Consider the following 27,840-nt stretch of genomic DNA (forward strand, 5'->3'; position numbering starts at 1 on the left):
ATATATACACATATGTGTATATATATGCCTCACCGTTAAAATGTACAGCTTAAACTTATCGAATTTCATTAACCAATGTCACCGTAAAAAATAAATTATTTTAAAAACCGCAATGAGATGCCACCTCGATCTGTTAGAATGGCTATTATTAAAAGACGAGAAATAACGAATGTTGGTGAGAATGTGAAGAAAAGGGAACCCTTAGGTATGGTTGGATTGTAATTGGTGCAACTGGTGTGGAAACAGTACGGAGCTTCTTCAAAAAATAAAAATAAAACTACCATATGACCCAGCAATGCCACTTCTGGGTATTTATTCAAGAAAACCAAAAACGCTAATTCAAAAAGATATATGCACCCTCCACCCCATTCTTTGCAGTATTATTTGCAATCGCTAAACTATGGAAACAACCTAAGTACCCATCAATGGATGAATGGGAAAGAAACCATGGCACCGATATATAATGGAATATTACTCAGCCATAAAAAGGAAATATTGCCATTTGTGACAACATGGGTGAACCACGAGGCATTAGAAAAGTAAAATAAGTCAGAGAAAGACAAAATACTGAATGACCTCTATTATAGGTGGAATTTACACAAACAAATGAAAAACACCAAGCTCACAGATAGAGAACAGAAAAGGGGGCAGGGAATGGGCAAACTGGTTTTTCTTTTTTTTTTAATTCTTTTAGTTTAAATATATTGAATTAAATTTAAAAAAAAAAAAAGAATATAAAACACTCTTGAAAGCAATGAAAGTAAAAACAAATTGAGATATGGTCCTTGTTCATGATCAAAAGTCACAATATTAAAATGTCAATTCTTCCTAAATTGATTTAAAGGGTCAGCGCAATCCCGATAAAAATCTCCACAAGCTATTTCGTGGCTATCAATAAATAGTTTAAAACAATGAGTGCTCTAGACAATACTGATGAGAAACAAGTTGATGAACTCGTACTTCCCAATTTTCCAACTTAGTGTAAAGCTACGATCAAAAGAGCATGATATTTTAAAATGAATAGACACATAGACAAATGAAATGGAATAGAAACAGAAGGAAACTGAACAGACCCATGCAAACAGATAACTTGACCTTGGTCGAAGGAATATAGGTACTTCCATACAGAAAGCATAGTCTTTTAGTCTTTAGTTATTGACGAATCAACAAATGATGAGGGAACAAATGGACAACCATAGGAAATAAGTTAACAAAGACACAAACTTCACATCTTAGACATAAATTCACTCAAAAGCACTCACTGTCTTAAATATAAAGTGCAAAACTATAAAGTTATACTGAGAGTTCTCCTAAGTTCTTAGCCATAAGGAACCTGACCTAATAGCACCAAGGACTAAATTGCTGGTGCCGTGTATGGTACGATGCATGTTATGTACACAAATAAATGGCTGAAATAAATAAGCAAATGGAAGGGAAAAAGAGGAGGGCCCATCTAGTGCCAAGTTAGCGAACGTTTAATGCAATCGATGAGCACCGTCTACTCTTCTTCCCTTAGACCAGGACAGACAATGGGAGCAGATCCCTGTCCCCTCTCGCCTGAGCCCAAACGGGGCTGAAGGTTCACTCACATGACCCGAAATGGCACAGGACATAGAACATATTTGGCAGATCTCACATAACATATCTCCCACCATCCCCACCCATTTCCCTTGAGGAGAAGGAGCCCCACGCACAACCATCCAGTTCAGGGACGCCTAGACACAGGGCTGGTCACTTGTAAACATCCACCTATAATTAAATTAATATAAATATTCACACACCTATAAAATTATCAAGTAGAAAAATGTGGGCCCCGTAGAAGTTGCCAGTCATCTAATTCTAGACAAGCTCAAACTGCATATGAGGAGAACTGGGACCCACCAGTGCCACCCCCAGAAGTAGGGATTTTCCTCCTCTTCCCGCTTTGTACATTTACTCATTTTATGGTTATTTCCTCCCATTCAGGTAAAACATATGGTCATCGCAGTAAATACCGTTCAGAAAGGTTTTTCATGCTCAGATAATCGTATAAAAATATAAACATAGAAACATGCCTATCGCATAGTCAGACAAAATACAGCTGTAATCTTCATAGACTCTTACAACACACATCCTCAGAGCTTGTTTAAAACAACAAACTTCTCATAAAACGTACTCAAAAAAAAAAAAAGTCCATTTAAAAAAAGTTCCAGAACATCCCAAGAACTGTAGGCTTTTGGATGATAGAGTTTGTTCAAGTGCTGGTCAGTACCGATGTCTTCCAAGCTGGTGTCCAATCATGGTCTCTTTTCCAGGAGAAAAAGGGAACTAGGAAAGCTCTAATTCCCCGTTTCACTTAGGACGCAGCAGAATCGACCCCATCTTCCTCATAGACAAACTTTCCGGATTTCACCAGGTGGTCCTCAATCGTCTCCTTTGCATTTATCTCCTTAAGAGTTTCCAAGGCATCCAGCAGGGTGTTGACCGAGGCCACCTGCCCCACGTTGTTGACCCACGTCATCAGCATTTCATACAAGGTTTCCTTTGGGTCCATGGCCCGAGCTCTGGCCACGTAAATATCATTGTCCTTGAGGCCCATCAGCCTCATGAGTGGGTTCCAGGAATTATAGGGCACGACGTTTGAGAAGTAATCAAAGAACTGCTTCAGGCCTAGGTGGGAGAAAGCCACAGAGACAGTCAGGTGAGGTGAGGCACCCTTCAGAAACCGCACAGGAGCCTCGATCAGGCCTAGACCCCAGGGTGGGCCCTAATGAGCGCCCCCCTGCTGGTGACCTGCGGCTCTGCCTCCCTTAGCTGCTTCCCATCAGTGGAGCATCAGGACCCCCTGCCTGGGCCTCACCTGTGCCTATAGCACTGTGGGGACGCAAGGTCAACAGAGAATTCTGCCCTAACGGAGGGCTGGTAGCCCACCTGGGAGGGGAGACAGACATCGTGGGGAGAGAGAGAGAGAGCAGTACAAGGCAGGAGACAGACGGTGGGACAGACTGGGCAGTGCGACAGGCCCCCCAGAGGAGGGAGCCTGCACTCATCCTGAGAGTAAGGCCCCGAGGCCGCCACATCTGCACCTGTGCGCAGAGCAAGGGCCTGCAGGTGGCGCGATCCCTGGCTTCACACCAAACTGTGGGCAAGCGAGATGGAAACGGATGCTAAGCAAGAATTTAACTGTTAATACAGGGTAAACCCCACCCGTCTCAGGGGACCGTACTGGGGATTAAGGGAGACACGTGTGGGATGCACCGGACGCCGGTGACCCACAGAAACACAAGGCGAACCGGGACCACTTCCATTTTTCTAACAGCTGCATCGAAGGAAATAAAATGAAACAGGTGATACTCATTTTAATGACATATGGTCCTAACGCGATACATACAAAACCTCATTTTGACGTGCGATTAATAAAGAAAAACTTACCCATGGGACATTTTATTTTATATTTTTTTGTATTAAGATTTGAAATCTGGTTTGTAGTTTAAAGTTACAGCTCTTCGAATTTGGCCTAACCTCAGGTCAGGTGCTCAGTAGCCTCCCGGGGGGCCAGTGGGTGCCCTGCCGGACAGCACAACCCCTTAGGTGTCCTTCAGTGAGGGTGGACCTGGCCCTGAACGAGGAAGGAGGGAGGCACGTGGAGGGAGGGACGGGTGGTAGGAGACACTGTCGGGGGGAAAGGGGAGCACAGTAGGGGAAGCAGAGGAGGAGGGAGAAGAGGGTTCGGAGTTCCGATGGCCCAGCGTCGATGAGCACAGGCCCCCGGCGCCAGCGCCCCCAGCTCCGAACCGTCCTACGAGCCACGGGGACGGCAGTTAGGACACGTCCCCTTCCCTCCACTCCGGCTCCACCGCCCCCAACAGAACACTCACTGTTAACACCGTCTTTGCTGTCCGCTGGAACCAGCTTCTTGCTTCTCTTCGGAGACCTTTCCGCTTCTGCCGAGCCCTGTAAATGCAGTGGAGAACACCCTTGGCCCGAGTCAGGAGACCTGGATTCCAGAAGTGAGACCAACAACCAGGCAGATGTGTGACCCGGGGCAGCTGCCTGGCCTCCTGCGTCTCTAGGGAGACAGAGAGCCTCCCAGCCTTCACCCCGACAGGCTGTGGGCTTGTGTGCTCCTGGAGGCCCAGGTTCCCTGCCGTAGACCTCACACCCTAAGTGTCTCTTCCTGCTCTGACAACTACATACGCCTGAGTCACCATCGCCCAATCAAGACGGGGACCGTTCCCACCATCCCAAGCAGCTCCCTTCTGCCCCTTCCAGTCCATTCCCGCCGCCCCATCAGGGGACAGTCACTCCCTCCCATGTTAATAATAAACATGGCAAAAAAACAATAAATTAGAATATGGAATTGTAACAGGAGCCAACCGGCGAGGGTAACAAAACATATAAAATGCAAAGAAACAACTTTGACAAGAAATAGAAATTATTTATCTGCAGAAAAACACAGATCTTAACTGAGTCATAATAAACCCTTAACCTGAAATGCTACCGTCTTCGCTAAGAAAAACACTGAATATTGAAAGATTTCAATTTTTCCAGAACTAATTTAAAATAAATAAAAAAAAAATTCCAAAGATTGTGTGTGTGTGTGTGTGTGTGGTGAAGGAAATCTTATAAAATAATTCTAAATTTTTTCTGAGTAAAAAGATAAATTTTGAAAAAGAAAGGAAGAGGTATGTGCTCTCTCAGATACTAAAACAGATTAGAAAGTTTTTGAACGCGCTGATCCCATCTGATCTCGGAAGCTAAGCAGGGTTGGGCCTGGTTAGTACTTTAATGGGAGACCACCTGGGAAGACCAGGTGCTGTAGGTGTAAAAAAAAAAAGAAAAGAAAAGAAAAGAAAAAGAAAGTTTCGCCTGCTAGAATATTGTATATAAATAGCATGTGCATAAAGATTTCAACGAAAAAAATCACGAAAAAATTCTCTCTTGCAGTTACCTGAAATAAAAGGAGTGAGGAGGTGTCCACCACTCACGAAGAAACTTAAGTACTATTTACTACTTGTTCTCACTGCAGATAAGCACTAACTGCTCTCAGGAGATGTGGAAAGCGATTCATCGGGATGGAGGGATTACTGGCCCTTTTGGTTTGCTGCCTTTTATACTTTCTCTTTATTTAAAAGGATCGTAGTATAGGTGCGGGAAGGAAACAGAGAAGAAGCCTGCAAGCGGAAAAGGGTCAGCGTCTAGGGAAACGTTTCATATATGAGTAAGGAGAGGCCGAAAGTGGAGGGAGACGGGCGAATCAGCGGCTGAACGGGGTTGGAGGAACGAGGCGGCGACTCCGAACAGCTCAGAGACCCCTCCTGTCGGCCCCGTGACAAAATCAATTCCACTTAGATGATGCTGCTGCATGCTAAAAATCACCATGAAGTTAAAAAAAACTCTAAGAAATTAGAGAATTCCGTCTCATCGTAAGTAAAGGGGGAATGACTTTCTAAGCTTACGAGGAATAAAAAATTAAATGTTTCTACAGATTTACTACTCAGGGTCATATCAAAACTGATGAATCGATACAGATCCAAACTGTGTGTGCGTGCAGGCAGTTAAAAAGCATATCTATATAGTTACCGAGGAATTCTACTTCTGAAAGCCACCCTCTAAATATGATTAGATATCTAGACTAAGATTTATTTTTATATAGATGCAATGTAATAATGATTTTGAAATAGAGTAGAAATTTTAATGTTACGAGGGATTACTAAATCATGTAACAGTCGCGCACTGGAGTATTGTGCAGCCCTCATTCAATCGCTCGACAACGTGGGAGCGCCCCCCTGTGCCGCCTGCTCCAGGCTCGGGGCGCAGTCGTAACTGGGGATACAGTCCACAGAGCGACGGTCCACACACCAGGGTGGCGGGCGCCCCGCGCAGCAGCCCCTTCCCCGCTGCAGGTCCCGGTCTCCCTCCACCACCACGTCCCCAGGGGACAGGAGACCTGAGCAGCATCGTCCTTTCCCTGTGGCCACCACCGTCCTGGGCACGCAGAGGGGCCAGGATGCTGCACAGCCACCGTCCACTCACCAGCAGACGCTTTGCTTCCTCTGGGGACAGTGCGATGACCTCTGTCAGCTCCGCGTGCTCCTGCTGTTCCAGCTCCTGCTCAGAGTCCAGGGTGGACTGCGAGTTCCCGCTGCTCACGATCTGGTTGTGGGCATTGTCGCGAGCCCCGGGCCCTCTCGGAGGACATGAGCACCAGAAAAAGAGCTTGGGAAGGCAGAGAGCTGACTCAGGAGCCCACACCCAGGCTCCCTGCAGGGTCTCAGGGGGCACAGTAGGTTCTCCTGCCCCCTGTCCTCCCCAGGCTGTCCCCTCAGGCTGGCACAGGCTCAGCACATCCATGACTCTGCTGCTGGCACCGGGACCCTGTGCTGCGCTACGGGGGTTCAGCACCTCTGCCTGACACTCTCTACCCCAGGGTGCAGGGCTGTGGGTGAAGGTGTCACAAGCTCAGGAAGGACAGGGCTTGGCAAGGGGCCAGCTGCCTTCTTACACTCAGCCCAGACCCCGGGCCACTTTAGAGAGCCAGGCTCAGCCCTACGGGACAAATGGGACCGTGCCCTCCCAGGGCCTTGCTGTGGGAAGGAAGCGCTTCCTGAGGGCCCGATGCTGCCAGGTGCTGGGGAAACCAACTCACTCTGTCCACACGCTTGGGGTCCACTCCACAAGCTAGAAGAGAAGGGGTGTCTGCCTTAGCAGTGGGGAGGGGCCGCTCAGCAGCTCCTCCCTCCAGAAGGACAGTGCGAGGGATGGGGCGTGGGCTGGGGATCAGACACTGAACAAGCAGCCCTGGGGACGGGTGACGGGAGAGGGACAGTCCAACTCTGGGACACCGTTCAGAGAGGGAAGGGAAGGGGGAAAAGTAAAAATAAACGTGTATCGAATCTCCATTGGGTTCTGCTCTGACCACAGCTGTATAAAGCCCCTGACCCTCTCCTCCTGGCTTTTCTCACCAAATACAGGGCTGACCTCCTCTCTGCTCTGACTGGGGACCCTGAAGAACTGGCCAGGAAGATGAGGTGACTGTCAGCCGTGAGACAAGGACACTGATATGATCCCAACCCTGAAGGGGTGAGGCGGGGCATGGAGGGGGGATCACAGGGAAGGGGGTCAGAGCCAGGCCAGAAGAACAGAGGGATTTGCGATGTGGAGAGGAGGGATTTCCTGTCTGAGAAACAAAGCAGGAAGTGCGGGAGGTGGCAGAGAGTGCCAGCACCTCCCCATCGACCCGGCCCACCTCACCTTGAAGGATGCGCCTCCTGTGACAACATGCACAGAATAACAGCACCAGGATACACAGGGATCCAACGGGAACTCCAATCTTTAATGCTAAATCGCCTGAGGAGGGAGAGGGAGCGGTGGGTGGCCCAGGGCCGGTGGTCACTGGCTCTCCAGGAACCGGGACCTCCCCACTGTCCTCAGTACCTGAATCTGGTTTGACACATTCGAGGTTGCTCCAGGGGGTACAGGGCTTGGCCTGGACCATGCCATCAGGACATCTAGGTACAGACATGGGGAGGATAGAAAGGGGTTCCGTGAAATAAGACAGAGAGAAAGAGGGTGCAACCGCCCACCCAGTGTCCCCTGACCAGAGTGGAGGAAGAGCGGGCTTCTCCTGTCTGCACGACGGGTCCCCTCACCCCCTTGCTGGGTTGCAGAAGGAGCCGGGCGGGGAACTTCAGCCTGTAGGGCTCCCACGCAATGTTCAGGGCGGCACCCTCAGGAGCTGGGCCTTCTGATGAGGCTGCCCTGAGCTTCCCCGGGCTGCAGGGGGAGCCCGCGGGAGGGGCCATCTCAGTCCAGGTCAAGGGTCAGAAACCCTGTGGGCATGAGCTGAGCCTCATCCTTCAGTCAGCCTTTAATACAGGCACCTCTTCCTTCCCCCTGTTGACTGTCCCTACAATTACAGCCAACACTGGAGGTCAGAGAAGAGCAAATTACTCTTGGCCTCTAAATTCCAATAACAGGGAAAACAGTCTTCTTGAGGAAACTGGGGCCTGAGGTGGCTCAGGGCTTTATGGGAACCTTGAAAGAGCTACAGGCTCAGGCTCATTACAGATTGGCTGTGGGCACTTTTGTGTTCACGGCTCATGACTGCACAAAAAAATGTTAAAAACTATATTTTATGATAGAATCGTTATGAATATAAACATGGCTGCGGTCTACGCAAGTCTTTTCTTCTAATATCAAAAGAAACTAAAACTTTGCATGGGCAACCGACAGGATCCTGGGCCGTAAGGAACGGCCGTCTGTGCCCAGTGGAAAGTCCAACCTGGCCCCAGGGAAACTGTGCTGCGGCGTGGGAGGGGGAGCCGCAGGGGACAGCGTGGGCACAGGCAGATGGACCAGGAAGGAAAGGCCACTGCGGGCTCCGAAGGCCCACAGGCCCAGGGAAGCCCTGACAGGATGGCCGAGCTGCATGGGAGCAGGAGGCAGGGGTACAGGAAACGGGGGTCTTCGGTGGTTGGGGACCCCCTGGCTCTCGTGTCTTACTCAGTGCTGCATTTCTTGCAGGCCTCAGTTGAGTCTTTATCTTGGTAAGTGCCACGTTTGCACTGACACCGTCTGTCCTCCGTCCTGGTGCATGGAGCTACTTCTTCTTGTCCTGAAGACCAAGGGTATGGTTTTAGGGATATGTGTCCCTCATGCGTCCCTCAACGCTTTTGGACCACCCGACCCCCCTCCCACTCAGCCTCACTCCGTTCACCGTAGTCGATCTGAGGGTCAGTTTCTGCAACAACATGTGCGGGGCACATAAAGGACAACCACCGTCCACCCGTCCCCGGTGCTCAGAGGTGTATAAAAAAGACTACGATTCATTGTTTAATGCATCAGGATCGGGAGGCAATATCCATTAGGTCATGGGGTCACCAAGAAGGGCAGGGACCCTGGATGGAGAGGAACCCTTAGGTGACTTCCCCAAACCTAGCTCTGCTGCAGAGGCAGAGGGCCCTCAGGCAGGGAAGGCTGAGGGAGGCGGAGCACCCGCCAGGAGCACGGAGCACGGGGCTGAGAGGGGCCTGGCCCGGGAGCAGGTCCTGGTCCCCGCTCCAGGCAGCACTTCTCCACATGGCCACACCTTCTGTGCTGTAACCATAGAGTCCCCCCACTGAGGGACAGACTGTCACCTTCCTTCTAAATGATAGTCTGAGAGATTTCCTGCCCGTGTGGCATGCATTGTAAAAATAATTTTTATTTTTATTTTGTTGATCTAAGACATAATCATGAAACAGGTATGATGGAGACCATGAAGAACTGGAATCCAGGTGTCCTGATTCCATGCCGAATATAATTCCCACCTTATCACTCCAGCACTTGGCACGGGGTCCCCGTATTAGTACCTGATTTACAGGGCGTACACGGTAAGCAGGAAGGGAGCTTATTCCAATGCCTGGTATAATCCACTTCATCTGTACAGTTTACGCACTCATTATCTTCGCTGAGGTGCGATCCTGTGAAAGAGAGAGAGAAAACCTGGTTAGGGAATCCCCACGGGACTGCTGGGAGCTGGCATTGGTGGCTGGGGGACGCCTCTTTTTGGGCATCAGAGGACTCCATTCTACCTGGTGTCGGCCAGTGTATTAATTCTGCAAGTACTATACACCCTTGACCAGCATGGCAAAAGAAATACATTACAAACCAACATAAAATTGAAATATTGTAGGAGCCTTATTAAAAGAATGAAGGGAAAAAGTTCTAATTACTTTTAATCAATATATTCGAAATAACATCCACTTAAAGATGCAATAAATATACAGCATTCAGATATTTTATATTATCTTTTCAAAATATGACTTAGAATCCAGGGAGTATTTCTCCTTTACATCAGTCGCAATGCGGAGCAGGCATATTTCAAGGGCTCAGAAGTCATCAGGGCCCAGTGACTACTGCATTGGACAGCACCACCCAGGTCCCTGGAAAGTCACAGAAGAAAGTCTTAATCTCTGTCCTCAGTGAGCTCCAGGTCCGTGGAAGACACGAACAAGATGAGAAGTAATACGACAATCAGGGACAAGCCTTCGGATCAAGTTCGTGCCATTTGCCACGGCAGGAAGATGATAGGAAAAATGAGTCCTGTGCGTAGGGTCGAAGAATGACCCAAAGAAAGGGGACTCTGTGCCCTGGGACACACGGGCGCTCTCCAGGCACCAAGCTGAGGCTGAGCATAAGCTTAGCCCGTCCATGTTAGGATCGACGGATCGAGCGCTTCCCCAGGTGACCTTACTTCCCCCTTCAGGATCAACCTCTCCACTCTTCATTTCTTTTATTGCGGTAAAATATATACAACCTAAAATTTGCCATTTTGCCACTTTTAAGTGTCTAATTCAGTGGCATTCATCACATTCACGCTTGTGCAAACATCACTACCGTCTATTTGCAAAAATACTTTTCACCCCAAACGGAAACTCTGTGCTTAGTAAGCAATGACTAACTCTGCATTCATTCCCTCTTCCCCCTCGGCCCCCGGGAACCACTTATCCATTATCTGTATCTGTGAATTAGCCTATTTTAGATATTCTCTATAAGAAATCATAAATGAATTGTGTTTGGCTTAGTTCACTTTCCATGTTTTGTGTGTGTGCGGGCACGTGTGTGCCTACCCCTCACCTCCACTCTTTATGTTGAAGTCCCATTCCCCAGTACCTCATAATGTAACCTATTAGATGGCAAGTTCTTTAAAGAGGTGATAAAAGTTAAAATAGGGCTGTTAGGCTAGGGCCCTAATCCAATATGACTAGAGTTCTTATAAAAGAAAGACACACCAGAGAGACCAGAACACAGGGCAAAGAGGCAGTAAGTGGGTGACAATCTTCAGGCTGAGGAGAGAGGCCTCAGAGGAACCCAACTCTGCTGGCACCTTAATCTCGGACTGCTGGTGTCCAGAATTGTGAGAGAATTAATTTCTGTCGTCCAGCCACCTTAGTCGGTGGCATTTTGTTACGGCAGTTCCAGCAAACTAACACAGGATCTACTGCTTTCCATGTCGTTGAAGTTTTCACTCATGTCGTAGCATTTATCAGACCTTCGTTCGTTTTTCGAGGCTGAATAATATTCCATTGTATGTCTACGACACATTTTGTTCATCTATTCGTCCATCAACAGACATTTGAGTTGCTTCCGCCTCTTGGCTACTGTGACTGATGCCATGGACTTGGGCGTGCAAACATCCCATTGAGATCTTACTTGCAATTCTCTTGGATGTATACCCAAGAGTGAAATTGCTGGATCACATAACATTTTAATTTTTTGAGGAGCCACCATACTTTTTTTCACGGTGGTCGCACCATTTTACAATCTCACCAACGGTGCACAAGTGTTCCAATTACCTTACAGTCTCACCCACACTTATTTTCTGTATTGTTGACTGTAGTCGTAACAGGCGTGAAGTGACATCTCATTGCCATTTTGATGTGCATTTCTCTTTTGATTAGTGACGTTGAGCATCTTTTCATATGCTCGTTGGCCATTTGTATATCATCTGTGGAGAAACGACTATAGTCCTTTGCCCATTTTCTAACTGGGTTGTTTGTCTTTTTGTTGAGTTGTAGGATTGATATATATATATTCTGGGTATCACGCCCTTGTCAGTTATTTGATTCACAAATATTTTCTCATATTCTGTGGGCTGCCTGTTCATTCTGTTGATTGCGTCCTTTGATACAATTTTTAATTTCGATGTAGTTCAATATTTTTCTTTTCTTGCCTATGCTTTTAGTGTCGTATTAAAAAAAAAATTGCCAAACCCAAAGTCATCAAGAATTGCCCCTATGTTTTCCCACAAGATTTTATAGTTATAACTCTTAAATTTTGGTCTTTGATTCACTTTGAGCTGATTTTTGTAAATGGTGTAAAAGGGCCCAACTTCATTTTTTCATGTTGGATATCCAATTTTTCCACCACTAGTTGTTGAAGAGACTCTTTCTTTTCCCATTGAATGGTCTTTGCATCCATGTCAAAAATCAATTGACCATAGATATGAGAATTTATTTCTGGACTCTCAATTCTATTCTGTTGGTCTATATTCTAATCCTTAAGCCGGTACCACACTGTTTTGATTACTGTACCTTTGTTGTGGCTTGAAATCAGGAAGCGTGAGTCCCTTAACTTTGTTCTTATTTGTCAACATTGTTTTGGTTATTCTGGGTCCCTTTTAATTCCATGTGAATTTGATGATGAATTCTTCCATTTCTAAAATTACACCATTGGAGTTTTGATACCGATTGCATTGAATCTATATATCATTTCATGTAATATCGTCATCTTAACAATATTGTCTTCCAACGCATGAATGTGGAAACTCTTCCTGTTTGTTCGGGTCTTTTAAAATACTGTTTATTTGGATCTTTTAAAATTTCTTTCAGCTATATTTTGTAATTTTCAGTGTAAAAGTCTTTTACGTCCTTACTACATTTATTCTTAAGTATTTTACTTTTTTGATGCCATTGCATATGGAATTGTTTTCTTAATTTCATTTTGAGAGAGATTATTTATCGCTACTGTGTAGAAACAAACTGATTTTTATGTGTTGATCAAATTAGTTCCAGCAGGTTAGAATTTATTTGTTCATTCTAACAGGTTTTTTTTGTTTGTTTGTTTGTTTGTTTTTGGTAGGGGGAAGATGTGGATTCTTTAGCTTTTTATTTATAAGATCACGTCATTTGAAAATAGAGATGTTTCATCTTCTTCCTTTCCCATATTGATGCCTTTACTTCTTTTTCAATTGAGATGATCATGTGTTTCCCCCCTCCATTTGATTAATGTGATCTATTACATTGATTGAGCAATTGGCTCCGGGTAAAACTTCCAACACTATGAATATAAGTGGTGACATTGGACATCCTGGTTTTATTCCTGATCTTATAGGAAAAGTTTTCAGTCTTTACTATTGAGTATGTTAGCCATGGGATTTTCCATAGATGACCGTTATCATTTGAGAAAGTTCCCTCCCTTCTTAACTTATTGGGCATTTTTGCCATGAAAGTGTATTGGATTTTTTCAAAGGCTTTTCAGCATCAGTTGAGATGATGATGTGTTTTCCCCCTTTATTTGATCAATGTGATATACTAAATTGATTGAGTTTCATATATTGAAATACTGTTGTATTTCTGGGATAAATCCCAGTAGGCTATGCTGTATAATTCTTTTAATATGCTGCTGAATTCAGGTTGCTACTATTTTCTTGATGATTTTTTACATTTATAGTCATGAAAGATACTGATTTATAGTTTCCTTCCAACATCACTGTCTGGCTTTGGTGTCAAGGTAATGCCGATTTGTAGAATGAGTTAGGTAGTGTTCCCTCTTCTACGGTATTTTTAAAAGAGTTTAGGAAGGATTGGCATTAATTCATTTTAAAATATTTGGTAGAGTTCCATGGTAAAGCCCTATGATCCTGGGCTTTTCTTTACTGAGAAATTTTTGATTGCTGATTAAATCTCCTTACTTGTTATAGGTCTATTTAGACTTTATATTTCTTCTTGAGACAGTTTGGGTAGCTTATGTTTTATATCCATATCACCGAGGTTGTCCAATTTTTGGTACACAGTTGTTCACATTATTTTCTTACAAACCTTTTTATTCCTGTACGGTCAGTAGTAATGCCCCCTCTTTCTTTTGTAATTTGAATATCCTTAGTCGATATAAAGTTTGTCGATTTCGTTGGTCTTTTCGAAGATTCACGTTTTCGTTTCGTCGGTTTTCTTTGTTTTTCTATTCTCTATTTCATTTATCTCTGCCCTAATCTTTAATCCTTTCATGTTTTTGCTAGCTTTTTTCTTAGTTTGATCTTCTTTTTCTATTTCCTTAAAGTGTACTGTTATTTACTTGAGATTTTCTTGTTAAAATTTAGGCCTTTACAGTTATAAATTTCTCTGAGTACTGCTTTCACTGAATTCCAACTGTATGTTATGTTCTTGTTTCTAAGGTATTTTCTAATGTCCTCTGTGATTTCTTTTTTGGCATATTGGTTGTTTGATATTAGTTGTTTCATCGCTGTGAGTTTTCCAGTGTTCTTTCTGTTATTGATTTCCAACATCATTCCCATTTTGGTCAGTGAAAAAACTTTGTATGATTTTTATTTTTTAAAATGTACCGAGAGTTGTTTTGAGGCCTAATATATAGTCTACCTTGGAGAATGTTCCATGGCCACCTAAGAATGCGTACTCTGATGTTGTCAGGGAGAATTTTCTGTATATGTCTTTTAAGTCTAATGGATTTATACTGTTGTTCAAATCTTTTGTTTCCTTTTGATCTTCTGTCTGGACATTCTAGGCGTTTCTGAAAAGGAATATTGTAGTCCCCAACTAGTATTATTGAACTGTCTATGTCTCTCTTTAATTCTTTCCATTTTGCTTCATATTTTGGGGCTCTGTTGTGTTTACATATATTTATAATTTTGACATCATCGCGATGGTGCAAAACTTTTGTCAACATATAATATTCTTACGTCTCCTTTAAAACTGTTGCGACTTCAAATCTATTTTGTTTGTTAGTAATACAGCCTCCTCAGCTCTCTCTTGGTTACTACTCACATATAATATCTTTCTCCATCTTTTTGCTTTCAACCTCTTTGTGTTTTTGTACCATTAGAGGAGTTAATGGCAAATTCGAGCAGGCAGAAATTTAAAAATCAGTGAATGTGAAGATAAAGCTATTGAAATTATTCACTCTGAGGGGTAGAAACAAACCAAAAAAAATAGTTATTAAGAAAATGAGCAGAACCATCGCATGCACCAACATCATGGAAGTCCCAGGAGAAAAAAGGAGAGCAAGGGGCAAGAAAATATTTGAAGAATATTATCTATTCAAGTCCTTTGGCTATTTTTAAATTGGGTTAGTCTGTTGTTGAGTCGTCGAAGTTTCTCATACGCTCTGGATAGTAACCTTTTATCGGATACACAACTTGCAAATTTTTTTTCTCATCTGGTCAATTGCCTTTTCACTCTGTTGATTGCTTCCTGCGATGCACAATTTTAGAGCCTGATGTTATCCCATTGTCTGTTTTTGCTTTCGTTGCCTGATGCCTTCGAAGACTTTTGTAAAACTAATGGACAAGAAGAGATTGGCTGCCTGCTCCTAATTTTGCTAAACAACATGGGGACAGAAAATGAGCTCAGGAATTTGAAGCTGCAGCTCAAGCAGTGCATAAATGAAAACTGTTATGTCTGTCCTGGAAAAGACCCTGATATCCTATAGCCATAGAGCTGAGATTGCTGAAAAACAAACCCAATATCTGGTGGCTGAATTATAATACACATCGTGTACCATGATCCAAAAGAACTATTTGAGTTTTCCAATGTAAACAGAATCCAGGGAATATGTGTGGAAATAGCCATTAAGGTCGTGGAATAATGGTAAAAGGAACATAAAGTTGAATCAGGCCATATTTATTGGCATGGGTCCACTCAGCAGAGATTCTGGATTTAATGTTGCAGCTTGGGGAGTAATAAAGGGTTTTAACTGTTAATTGGTTGGCTAAAAGGTGACTCACAGAAAACCAACTTGAAATGCCAGGCCTGTCTTGCTATACCATAGAGGAAAGGATTCGAAGACTTAGAGAAATTGGAATGTTAGAGTGGTTTGACATTTAAGACCTACCCACCCACTCTGGGATAGTCCAGAGAATATCCCTTTTACTGTGACTCTGAGAAATAAATTTGCGAAGGATGCCCAGCATCCTTGGAGAGCTGCGGGATCCCTCTTCTCTGTGGGCCAGAGAAGTACCATGGGAACTGCTGCCACTAAAATGGGAAACCTAAATGTAATGGGATCCCGAAGTCGCAAGGGCCAAGCGGTGGCACTCATTCAGCAAGGGCAAGATGGTTATTGAATGGGCAGTGGAGTCAGTCACAATCAGAATAGTCTGCGTCACAGAGAACTATGAATCGACCGCAATATTCCTAAAACTGAAATCGCTGAACAGCCGACTAAATTTATACTTGATATGTATAAGCAGAAAAGTTCTAGGTCTAAACTGAATCATAAAGAGAGTCACAGCCCCTCAATCAATTCCCAAACTTGAGCCAGTTTACAGATCCAAAACCCACTGAATGAAGGGAAACCTGAGTACGACTTGGGGTAAAACCCTGGTGCACTGCCAAGACAGTATACAGCTAATCACCCTCTCAGCCTTCCCCAAAGGGATGTGTCGCCTTTTACCAGAATGACTATGCTTTGGGGAAAAGGAAGTAATCAGACCTTATACAGGAGACTGGACACTGGCTCTGAACTGACTCTGATTCCAAGAGATTCACAACATCACTATGGTCCATGAGTCAGCAGGGCTTATAAAGGTCATGTGAGCAGTGGGATTTAATTCAGGTCCATTCACAGTGCGTTCAATGAGTTCTCAAACACACCACGTCATTTCTGGAATGCATAAACAGCATAGATATACTCGGCAATTGGTAGAATCCCTACATTAGCTCCCTGACCTATACAACGAAGGCTATAAGCTGGGAAAGAACAAATGAAAGCCACTAGAGCGGTCTCTATCTAGAGAAATAGTGAACCAAAAGCAATGTCACGTTTCTGGAGGTGACGTGGAAATGGTGCCACCATCAAAGGCTTGAAGGATGAAGGGGTGGAGCTTCTCACCACATCCCCATTCAGTTCACCTGTCTGGCCTGTGCAGAAGACAGATGGGTCTTGGAGAATGACAGTGAGTGATCGTAAGCTTGACTATTACAGCTGCGGTACCAGATGCGGTTGCCTTGCTTGGGCAAATTAACATCCTCTGGTACCTGGTATGCAGCTGTTGATCTGGCAATGCTTTTTTTCTCCATATCTGTTAGGAAAGTCCACCAATCCGTATGGCCAGCAATACAACTTCACTGTCCTACTTCAGGAATACACCGACTCTCCAGCCTTGTGTCATCGTTTAGTTTGTAGGGATCTTGCTTGCCTTTCCCTTGGACAAGATATCACCCTGGTCCGTTGTATTAATGATATTATGCTGAGTGGACCTAGTGAGCATTAAATAATAAGTATTCTAGACTTATGGGTAAGCCATTTGTATGTCAGAGGGTAAGGAAATAATTTTACAAAAGTTCAGAAACCTTCTACCCTACTGAAATGCTTCGAGGACCAGCGGTGTGGGTATACCAAGATATCCTTTCTAAGGAAGGTAAAGGATAAGTTGTTGGATCTCCACCTACAACCTAGAAAGAAGGCATAACACCCACTGGGCATCTTTGGGTTTCAGAGGCAACCTATGGATTTTAATGTGTTATTCCAGCCAATTTACCAAGTGACCCAAAAAAGGCTGTTAAATTTGAGTGGTACGCAGAACAAGAGAAGGCTGCACAACAGGTCCAGGCTGCTGTATAAGCTGCTCTGCCACTTGGGTCACATGATCCAGCAGATCCAATGGCGGTTGTCAGCGGCAGATGTGAATACTGATCGGTGCCCTTGGCAGGTCACTGTAGGTGAATCTCAGTGCAGGTTCTTAGGATTTTCCAACAAAACTCTGCCGTCTTCTGTGGATAACTATTCTCCTTTGCAGAAAGAGCTATTGGCCTACATTAGATACTGAACGGTTACTTACAAGCCACCAAGTTACCATGTGACCTGACATGACTACCGTGTACTGTGTGTTATCTGACCCGTCGAGCCATAAAGTTGGGTGTGCACTCTACTGTTAAATGGAGGTGGTCAAACAAGATTGGGCCCTGAAGGCACAAGTAAGTTACATGAACAAGTGGCCCAAATGCCCACACCTGCTATACTACCGTCTCTCTCCCCACCTGTACCCATGGCTTCAGGAGGAGCTCCTATGATTAGCTGCCAGAAGATGAGAAAACGAGGGCCTGGAGTACGGATAGTACTGCCTGATATGCAGGTACCACCTGGAAACGGCCAGATTTAGCACCACAGTCTCTATCTGGGACATCCTTGAAGGACAGTGGCGAAGGGAAATCCTCCCAGTGGGCAGAACTTTGAGCAGTGCACCTGGTCGTTCGTTTTGCTTGGAAGAAGAAATGGCCAGACGTGCAATTATAGACTGATTCGTGGGTTGTGACCAATGGTTTGGCTGGATGGTCAGGGACTTGGGAGGAATATGATTGAAAAACTGATGACGAGGAAGCCTGGGGAAGAGATACGTGGATAGACTTCTCTGAACTGGGGGAAAAGGTGAAGGTATTTGTGTTCCATGCAAATATTCACCAAAGGGTGACCTCAGCAGAAGAGGATTTTAAGAGGATTTTAACGATCAAGAGGTTAGAATGACCTGTTCTGTAGATACCAGTCAGCCCCTGTCATCACCCAACAGGCTCATGAGTAAAGTGGCCATGGTGGCAGGGATAGAGATTACACATGGGCCCAACGACATAGACATCCATGCAAGCCTGATATGTCTATGACCAATGACGAGTGCCCAATCAGCCAGCAGTAGAAACAAACGCTTAGCCCTTGAAATGGCATCATTCCCCATGGTGATCGGCCAGCCACCTGGTAGCAAGTTGACTACATTGAACCACGTCCGCCATGGAAAAGAGCAACATTTTGTTCTTACTGGGATAGTCTTGTCTCCCTCCCCTCCCCGTTCTGTCTTAGGGTCCCTGTTGACTGTCCTGCGGGCCGGGACCACTGGCGCCCAACGTGGGACCCGACGCTGCGGAGAGACGGAGCGCGAGAGATCATCCTGAAAAATAGACTGCAGTCCCCGAAAAAGAAAATTGAAAAAGTGGTCGCCGCGAGAGTGCCTGCCTCGTGACGACGGCCGATGAGGTAAGAGGGCGATTTCTAGGAGACAAGATAAGGGGTTGTAACCCCGGGGCCTGAGCCCCAAAGAGAGAAAAAAAGGGTGTCCGTTTATAGAGACACAATTCAAGGCGCAAAGAAATAGGTTTTATATTTTAGGCTAAAAAATGGGGCAAGAGATAAGTGCGCAAGAAAAATTTATCGGAAGTCTCAAAGAATCACTCCGATCAAGGAGAGTAAAGGTTAAGAAAAAAGATCTAGTAAAATTGTTTAACTTCCTCAAGGATGTGTGCCCCTGGCTTCTCCAAGAAGGAACGATAGACGAAAAGAGATGGAAAAGGGTTGGAGATGCTCTTAATGATTACTATAGAACTTTTGGCCCTGATGAAGTCCCCATAACTGCTTTTAACTATTGGAACTGCATCAACGATCTCCTATGCGTGCACCGACATACTCCGGATGTCGATCAAGTACTTAGAGAAAGCACCTCCTTTTTAGAAAAAGAGTGTCAATGTGATACTCCTCCCCTAAAACCCCAACCCCAGAAAAATCCTCCGCCCCCCTGTCCAACCAACGAAGATTCGGTGTCTATAACTATGCCCCTAGATGAGGAGGCACAAGGGCCAGGGGCCTCGGGTCCGCCGCCAAAGTCTATTTATCCCTCTCTGTGACCCCTCAATTCGAGGGCTTCTCCTCCTCATGACCATTTAAACCCCGAGGAGGAGGCAGAACTAGACGAGGAGGCCGCCAAGTATCGTAATCCTGATTGGCCGTCCGTGGGCTTCCGTCCCCCTTCGCTCCCTCCTCCTTACTATCTTCAGATGCCGGCTTTGATGGCGGACCCCATGCCTTGGCACCTCTTCTGCCTCATCCGGTAGTTAACAACTTAGTAGTTAATGACCCTCCAGCCCCCGAAGACCTGTCGCAACAGGTTCAAAAATTACGTAAAACTGTTCAGCTCCAAAAAGAGCGTAATGCCTTAGTAAAAGAACTCTATAAGTTAGACTTGGACTTTAAGTCCGCCATTTCCAAGACCCCGCCCAAAACGAAAACTCTCAAGAAATCTGTAGGCCTAGGCCTTTTCCCTGTTCTTGAACAGGCCAGCTATTAAAGTAGAGGGAGAAAACAGTGATGAAGAGAGAGGGGACCCCCCTGCTTGCAAGTACAAACGCCTTGACTTCAAAACCCTAAAAGAACTAACATTGGCAGTCTCGCAGTTCGGTCCGGTTGCCCCCTTCACGCTCTCCATTTTAGAGGCGTTAGATGACCTTAGGCTCACCACCAATGACTGGCAACATCTTGCCCGGGCCACCTTAACAGGGGAAGATTTTGTTCTATGGAAGTCAGAATTTTCTGAAGTATGTAAAGACACTGCCCTTCGCAATTTAGAGGCGGGGGGTGACAGTGCCGAGTGGACCTATGAAAAACTTAGAGGGCATAGACCTTATGATACTAATGAAGCTCAACTTGAGTATCCTGCTGGTCTTTTCGCCCAGATACATCATGCAGCCACTGAGGCTTGGAAAAGGCTCCCTCAAAAGGGGGCCGCAACAACATCCCTAGCAAGTATTAGACAGGGGCCTGAAGAGCCCTATTCAGAGTTTGTTAGCCGTCTTACCAGCGCAGCCGAAAGGCTTCTGGGCAGTGCCGATAGTGATTTTCTCAAATAATTGGCTTTTGAAAATGCAAACTCCGCCTGCCAGGCAGCAATTCGCCCTCACAAAAGAGGGGGGAGTCTTTTGGACTACATCCGTCTCTGTTCAGAAATAGGCTCCAGTCATCAGTTAGGCTCAGCTATCGGGGCGGCGATAAAGGAAGCCTTAATTAATAATCCTAGTCAATCTAAATGCTTCAGCTGTGGACAGCCCGGACATCTTGCAAAAAATTGTACCGCTCCCCGTCAGGGATGCAATGTTAACCCAAAGCTGTGTCCCAGGTGTAAAAAAGGGGCTCATTGGGCAAATCAATGTTATTCTAAGACAGATGTATAAGGTAATCCTCTTCCTCCAAATCAGGGAAACTTCTGGAGGGGCCCGCCCCAGGCCCCCAAAAAGAGTCCAAACCTTGGGGCGATCAGGTTTGTTCCCCAGACAAAAGTTACCGAACAATTTCAGACCTCCTCCGAGCCATTTCAGGTAGCGCAGGATTGGACCTCTGTTGCTCCTCCGACACAATATTAGCCCCCGAGACGGGGGTACAACTCCTGCCTACAGGCGTTTATGGCCCCCTGCCCTCCAACACTTTTGGGTTACTGATAGGGAGAGGCAGTGCCACCCTAAATGGGCTATTTGTTCATCCTGGAGTAATAGATAATGATTATACTGGAGAAATTAAAGTCATGGCATCCTCACACAAAGCGCCCGCATGTGTTAAAAATGGGCAGAGGATTGCTCAGTTGCTTTTGTTACCCCTCACTGCAACAAACGCTGCGGTCACAAACATGCCCAGGGGAAAAGACAGTTTCGGGTCCTCTAACCCCTTTTGGTCGGGGATGGATGGGATGTTGCCCTATTTGCTGCCCCTGCTTGGCCCGCTACTTGGCTTGTTGATTCTGCTTTCATTAGGGCCAGTTTTATTCCAGAAGCTCATGACCTTCATTCGCCAACAGATAGAGGCCTTACAAACAAAACCTATACAGGTTCATTATACTCGCCTAGAGATGCTTGAGAGAGGCGATGCCTATATCCACTTAGGAGAGGACTGACCACCACGTCCCTCCTTTAAATAAAGACCCCCCCCAAGCAGAGGCTGGTAGTCAAAGACGGGTAAGAATTCTCTAAGACTGAGACCAGCCTAAGACAGGGCATGACTGCATGACACTCGTGTACCAATGACGGGTAAGGCTCATGTCTGTAGAGAGTCGCCTAAGACAGGCACAGTCTATCTGCTCCAAAGCTGTGAAAGTTTTGGCCCCTTCCATTTAATAAAGAAAAAAGGGGGACCTGTCGGGGGCTGTTTTGACTAAGATGGCTGCCAGGCCGAAAATGGCTGCTCAGCAGGGCTTCCCGCCAAGGCCCCGTCAGCCTCCCAGATGTATCTGCCTCGCTTCCCAACAAAGGGACTTTCCGCGGGTCTTTCCGCCCCGCCCCTTTGTGTTACACAGTATATCCTGAATGCCTCTGGCCAATCAGCCCCGCTAACGCAACATCACCCAATCATGCCCTATATAAGCCTGCAGTGAGCCTTAATAAACGAGACTTGATCAGAAAGCCTGTCTTGTCTCCCTCCCCTCCCCGTTCTGTCTTAGGGTCCCTGTTGACTGTCCCACGGGCCGGGACAGGATAGACACTCTGAATATAGATTTACCTGCTTTACATGTAGTGCTTTGACCAAAACTACCATTTAAAATAACCACCCATCTGGTCTCCAGACCACAATAGGTGCTAGAAGAACTCCTGTGTTTGCTCAAACAAGCCCAGACCCTGCCCCCTGTGACCATGGTTCCTTTGGGGGTCAGGCGAACTCTCTCAGGACCACTCTGCCTGGATCTCAGCACCAAAGACAGAGGTATACTGCATCAAAGCCATCACCCCTGGGAAACCTCACCGACTCGGTCTCTGTCCCACCCATCACTCAGTTATCTTCACAGTTTCTATCTCGTCTTTCTGACTGTCACGTTCATCCATCTGACTGGATACCACCAGAGAAGGAGAGTTCTAGGAGGGCAGGGGCCTTATGCCCTCCACTAGCACAGTGCTTGGCACAAAGAAGGCATCTAATAAATACCTGTGGATAAAGAACCAGGAATTGTGGGAATAAGATGGCTAGAAGGACATAGAGACAAGGGTGAGGCAAGGGTCAGACTCAGTCTTCAGAATGTACCTGGTGGGCACCGCATGGTCAAGGGGCTCCTCTTCAATGCCCGTGGGGCAGTTAGTTGCAGGTGAACTTTGTCCTGCCTTGGGGTTATGGCTGAGGTAGCTGGGACCTGTAAGGCAAAGTAAGGACAGGCATGAGTGGCTTCCAGACTCTCCTCCCTCCCAAAATCCCTCTCACATTCCCTTCACCCCAACTTCCAAAAGCAAACAGAACTGGGAACTTTCTTCTAGCTCTAAACTCTCACGCTTTTGCATTCATGTTTGTCCCTTGGCCTTTGGCATTAGCAAGTAACTTATACTTGAAAAAGTTTTCAGCATTATTTTGTCTTATAATGAAATAAAATATATTTATTCCACATGGGGAAGAAAAGTCTTTACAAAAATGTAGAAACTACATATGACCCTTTCAATTAGAAATAACACCCATTAATATTATTTCGTTTAGTTCTATTTTAGTACGTATGTGAATTCTCTCTCTCAAGCTCTCTCTCTGTCTCTTTCTGTCTCCCTACTCACACACATTTTTACAAATAAGTGTAACACAATATACAAATTTTGAAAAGATCAGGAAACAGGATCAAACATTAAGTAATGAATTTCTGATTTAAAAAGGTGCCTCAGACATCTAGACAAATACAATAGAACAGATAGCCCAGAAACACGCTGTTGCATATATGGTCAGATGATTTTTGAAAAAAAGAGTACCAAAACCATTTAATGGGGAAAGGACAATATTTTCAAAAAAATGATCTTGGGAAAACTGGGTATCCATATGCAAAAAAAATAAAAAATAAAAAATGAAAAAAATGAACGTGGACCCTTACTTTACACCATATACAAAAATGAACTCAAAATGGGTTGAAGATCGAAATATAAGAATGAAAACTATAAAGTTCTTCGAAGAAAACATAGGGGCAGTTCTTCATGATCTTAAATTTGGCAATGATTTCTTAGATAAGACACCAAAAGCACAAGCAACCTAAAAAAAAAAAAAAAGGTAAATTGGGCTATGTCAAAATTCAATACTTGGTACATCAAACACAATCAATAGAATGAAAAGACAACCCATAGAATGGGAGAAATATTTGAGAATCACATATCCAATAAGGACTTAATATCCAGAATACATAAAGAACTACAAAACAACAGCAACCTGATTTAAAAATGGGCAGAAGATTTGAAAACAGATTTTTTCCATAGAAGATGTACAATTGGTGAAAAAACACATGAAAAAATGCTCAACATCACTAATCATGAGGGAAATGCAAATCGAAACCACAATGAGATAAAACCACACACCCATTAACATAGCCACTATACACTTATCTCTCTCACACACACACACACACACACGCGCGCGCACACACACAGAAAATGCAAGTTTTGGTGATGATGTAGGGGAAATTGGAAGGCTTGTGCATTATTGGTGAGAATGTTAAATGATGCAGCCCCTATGGAAGAAGAGTGTCTATAAAATTTGGGGGTTTCTCAGAAAATTAAGCATTGGATTACTATATAATTGAGGAATTGCATCTCTGGGTATATATCCAAAAAAAACTGAAAGCAGGGTCTCAAAGGGATTTTGGCACAGCCACGTTCATAGCCACATTATTCACAACAGCCAAAAGGTATAAACAGACCAAAGGCCCACCAGTGGATGAATGAATAAACAAAACGTATTACTCATACAATGGGATATTCAGCCCTAAAAGAGAAAGAAAATTCTAACACACAGATGACCTTTAAAGATAATTATGCAGTGAAATCAGTCAGTCATGAAAAGACAAATATGTAGGATTCCACTTATATGAAGAACTTAGAGAGTAGTCAAATTCATAGAACTAGAAAGTAAAACGGTTGCCAGGGGTTTGCGGGGAGAGGGAAATGGAGAGTTATTGTTTCATGGATACAGAGTTTCAGTTTGGGAAGAAAAACGTCTGTGGGTGGATGGTGGTGACGGTTGCGCAACGATGTGAATGTGCTTAACATCAGTTAACTCCATGCTTAGAAAGTTAAAGGGTAAATTCTATGTTATGTATATTTTACCACAAATTGAAAAAAAAATTTAAACTGTTTGTTGTAACCTCCATAGCAACTGCATGTAAATAATATAAATATTATAAATAAAAAGCCAATTCACAGTTAAACGGAGTTCAAAAAAGTACTTGATTAACATTTAAGTATGCAGAGAAGGAGGGTCAGGAAAAAGATAGACTAGACAAACAAAACAAATCATAAAATTCTTAAGAACCACTTCAACCACATCGGTAATTACGTTAACTGTAAATCCACTAAACCCTTCAATGATGGAAATGGTTTGAAAGGATGAAGAACAAGACTCAACTATACACTGTCTATTAGACGTATAATTTAAAAGCAAGACACAGATATATTGAACACAAAGGGATAGAAAAAGATTATACCGCGCAAGTAGTAAGCCTGAGAAAATTGCTGTGGCTATCTTAATGTCCGATGAACCTAGTATATGACAAATAGTATTACCACAGATAAAGAGGGCCCTTTTGTTGTGTTAAAAGAGTTAATTCATCAGAGGGTCATAACGATTATAAAAGTACATGTGCCCAACAGTAAAGCTTCAAAACACATGAAGTGAAAATTGAAAGAATTAAAATTTAACACTCTTTTCTAGGCAACTAATAGGATGATTAGATAAACATCAGTAAAGTCACAAGAGATCTCAACACTATCAACCACCTTGACTTAATTGACATTCATAGAACAGATGTGCGACGTGTACTGAAGACATGTTCTCTTCTGATGAGCGTGGTAATTTCACCGCAGCACCATATTCGGGGCTATAAAACATGTCCGAATAGATTCAAAAGGAGTGAAATTATATCATGTATATTCTCTGATCTCAATGATATTAAATCGGAAATCAATAGCAATATCTATAAAGACCTCCGCGGCAATTAAAACCCGCAATGAAACACCACGTCATACTCGTTAGGATGGCTACTATCAAAAAAATGAAAAAAAAGGAAAGAAAGAAAATAAGCGTGGACAAAGATGAGGATAAATTAGACCTTCTGTGCACTGTTGATAGAAATGTAAAATGATGCAACCGTCATGAAAAACAGTGTGGTAGTTTCTCGAAACATTTTAAAAAGGATTACCATATGATTCAGCAATTCCGTTTCTTGGTATAGAAACAAAAGAATTAAAAGCATGGACTCAATGAGATATTTGCACACTTGGGTTCACAACAGCAGTATTTACAACAGTCTAAAGGAGGAAGCGACTGTAATAGCCATTCATGGATGAAGAGATAAACAAATATGGTACATACACACAATGGAACATTAATCCGCCTTAGGAGAGAAGGAAATTCTGACTCATTATGATGTAAATGAATCAATCTCACACAAAAAAAGGCAAATACTGTATGATTCTATTTGTGTGAGGTTCCCGGAGTAGTCAAATTCATAGACAGAAAGTAGAATGTTGGTAGCCAGGGTCCGGGTTGAGAGGAGGGAACTGGAGTTGCTGTTTAATGGATATGGTTCCAGAGGTTGGTTGCACCAGCCTTTGAATGTAGTTAATACTACTTAACTATACAGTAAAAATAATTAAGATGGTAAATTGTATGTGCTGTATATTTTACCACGATTTTAAAAAACTTTAAAGGCGCCTGACAAGCTGTCCCTAACGGAATCTCTCAATGTCCCACAAAATACCAAAGTCGTAGAAAAATGACAATATCAGTGATTTGCATCATAATTTCTGAGCTATAAAATTGGAGGAATTTGAATGGGGTTTAAGAATTAGTAAGTAGTAATGTATTGATGATAGTGTTCCGATTTGGAGCTTGCACTGTGTTAGGGGGGGACAATGTTTTTGTTTGTAGGGAGTATACACTAAAGTGTTTAGAAATGTTGTTCATTGGGTTAGCGACCAGTTTTCAGATGGTTCAGGAAAAAGATTTTGTACAGTTTTTGTAACGTTTCTATAATTTTCAGAGTGTTTTGAAATAAAAAGTTAAATTAAGAAAAAAATCAGAATAAAAACATTTTGTCGAACTCATTTCAACAGACTGTATTTAAATAAGAGAAAATGCAGCCAGCCCGCTTCCACAGAAATGTCTGTCAAGTATTTGGTGACGGCTAAACGCACGTGTGTCCCTCAGTCCTTCCTCACCCAGGCTCTGAGTCCATTCAGGGTAGAGTCTCCTTTCTCTGCCCTCACGGTGCTACCTACCCTTGGGTTTACTGCTACTCTCTCTCTCTCCCTCTCTCTCTCTCTGTCTCTCTCTCTCATCGATTCTTTCCCTCAACATTTTATGATGAAAATCTTTGCACAGATTTGTACGATGAACACTCGGAAATTGTGGAATGTATCTTTCTTGAGTATACCATTCAATGAGTTTATTAATTCATACACCTGTGTAACCCAAATCCTCTATCTAGATCGTAGAATACAGCATCACCACAGAGAATTCCCTGTACCCTTTCTTAGGTCATCCCAATGTACACCATCCCAAGAGGTGATTATTTTACCGTTCTAGAATGAGTCTTCCGTAGATGTGGCATCTGCTCTATGAACATCAATTAAGTCCAGGTGGTTGATAGTATTCAGATCTCTTATAACTTTACTGTAGAGTTGTATTCATCTATTTAATCGTTTTTGTCAATTGCTGAGAAAGGTGTGCTATAATCTCCATTTACTCTTATAGATTTTTGCTTCATATATTTTGAAGTTTTATTATTATTAAAATATGATGATTATTTTGACTTCCTGATGAATGAATCCTTTTAAACACCACAAAAGGTCCTTCTTTATCTCTGGCAATAGTCTTTGTCCTAAAGCAACTTCATCTGAGATTAAGTAAAACAGCTGCAGAAGTTTCCTTAGGTTTACTAGTTGGATGTTATACATTTTTCCATCTATTGACTTGCAACATATCCGTCTGGCTTTGAAACTGCATCTCTAAGAGACACTATACAGTTGGCTTTTGCATTTTCATTAATTCTAACCATTTCTACTTTTGAATTATACTAATTTGGAGATGATACGATCACTGATAAAATTGAAGTAGATCTAGAAATAAATTTTACCATTTATTTTCCGTTTGTCCAGTCTATTTTTTTTTTTCTTGTTGCTCTTTCCTTGAAGATTTTAATATTAACAAACTATTTTTTAGAATCCTTTTTAATTCTGTGTTGGCTTTTTGTCTATACGTCTTTGCATTATTTTTCAGCAGTTCCTATAGGAATTATATTATATACTTTCAACTCCTTACAGTCTAATGTTCAAAAAAATAGTTTTACTAAAGTATAATTGACATATAGCATATAATTAAGGAATAAAA

At 43.7% G+C, this 27,840-nt stretch overlaps 2 protein-coding genes across 3 annotated transcripts in view; one reads left to right on the plus strand and one right to left on the minus strand.

Annotated features, from left to right (window-relative positions):
- Window positions 1–289: 289 nt before the first annotated feature.
- The window catches only part of TNFRSF10B (TNF receptor superfamily member 10b), a 33,004-nt gene continuing 5,453 nt past the window's right edge, over window positions 290–27,840 (minus strand). The window contains exons 2-10 of one of the 2 annotated variants that reach the window (XM_016141538.2): window positions 22,516–22,621; window positions 9,333–9,443; window positions 8,485–8,596; window positions 7,417–7,490; window positions 7,234–7,329; window positions 6,629–6,660; window positions 6,016–6,198; window positions 3,858–3,933; window positions 290–2,649 (exon numbers count right to left, since the gene is read on the minus strand). In XM_016141538.2, the coding sequence (XP_015997024.2) occupies window positions 2,336–2,649; window positions 3,858–3,933; window positions 6,016–6,198; window positions 6,629–6,660; window positions 7,234–7,329; window positions 7,417–7,490; window positions 8,485–8,596; window positions 9,333–9,443; window positions 22,516–22,621 (1,104 nt within the window). In that variant the 3' untranslated portion in view covers window positions 290–2,335. Of the gene's footprint in view, window positions 2,650–3,857; window positions 3,934–6,015; window positions 6,199–6,628; window positions 6,661–7,233; window positions 7,491–8,484; window positions 8,597–9,332; window positions 9,444–22,515; window positions 22,622–27,840 lie in introns of both variants that reach the window. The other variant, XM_016141537.2, reaches the window with a different exon arrangement.
- On the plus strand, window positions 18,710–19,673 carry LOC118612462 (endogenous retrovirus group K member 5 Gag polyprotein-like). Its single transcript, XM_036233975.1, is given in 1 exon segment — window positions 18,710–19,673. A coding segment is annotated over 1 exon segment (711 nt). The 5' UTR covers window positions 18,710–18,860; the 3' UTR covers window positions 19,572–19,673.

The sequence above is a fragment of the Rousettus aegyptiacus genome, unplaced genomic scaffold, assembly GCF_014176215.1.
Source record: "Rousettus aegyptiacus isolate mRouAeg1 unplaced genomic scaffold, mRouAeg1.p scaffold_m13_p_16, whole genome shotgun sequence".
NCBI classification, from domain to species: domain Eukaryota; kingdom Metazoa; phylum Chordata; class Mammalia; order Chiroptera; family Pteropodidae; genus Rousettus; species Rousettus aegyptiacus.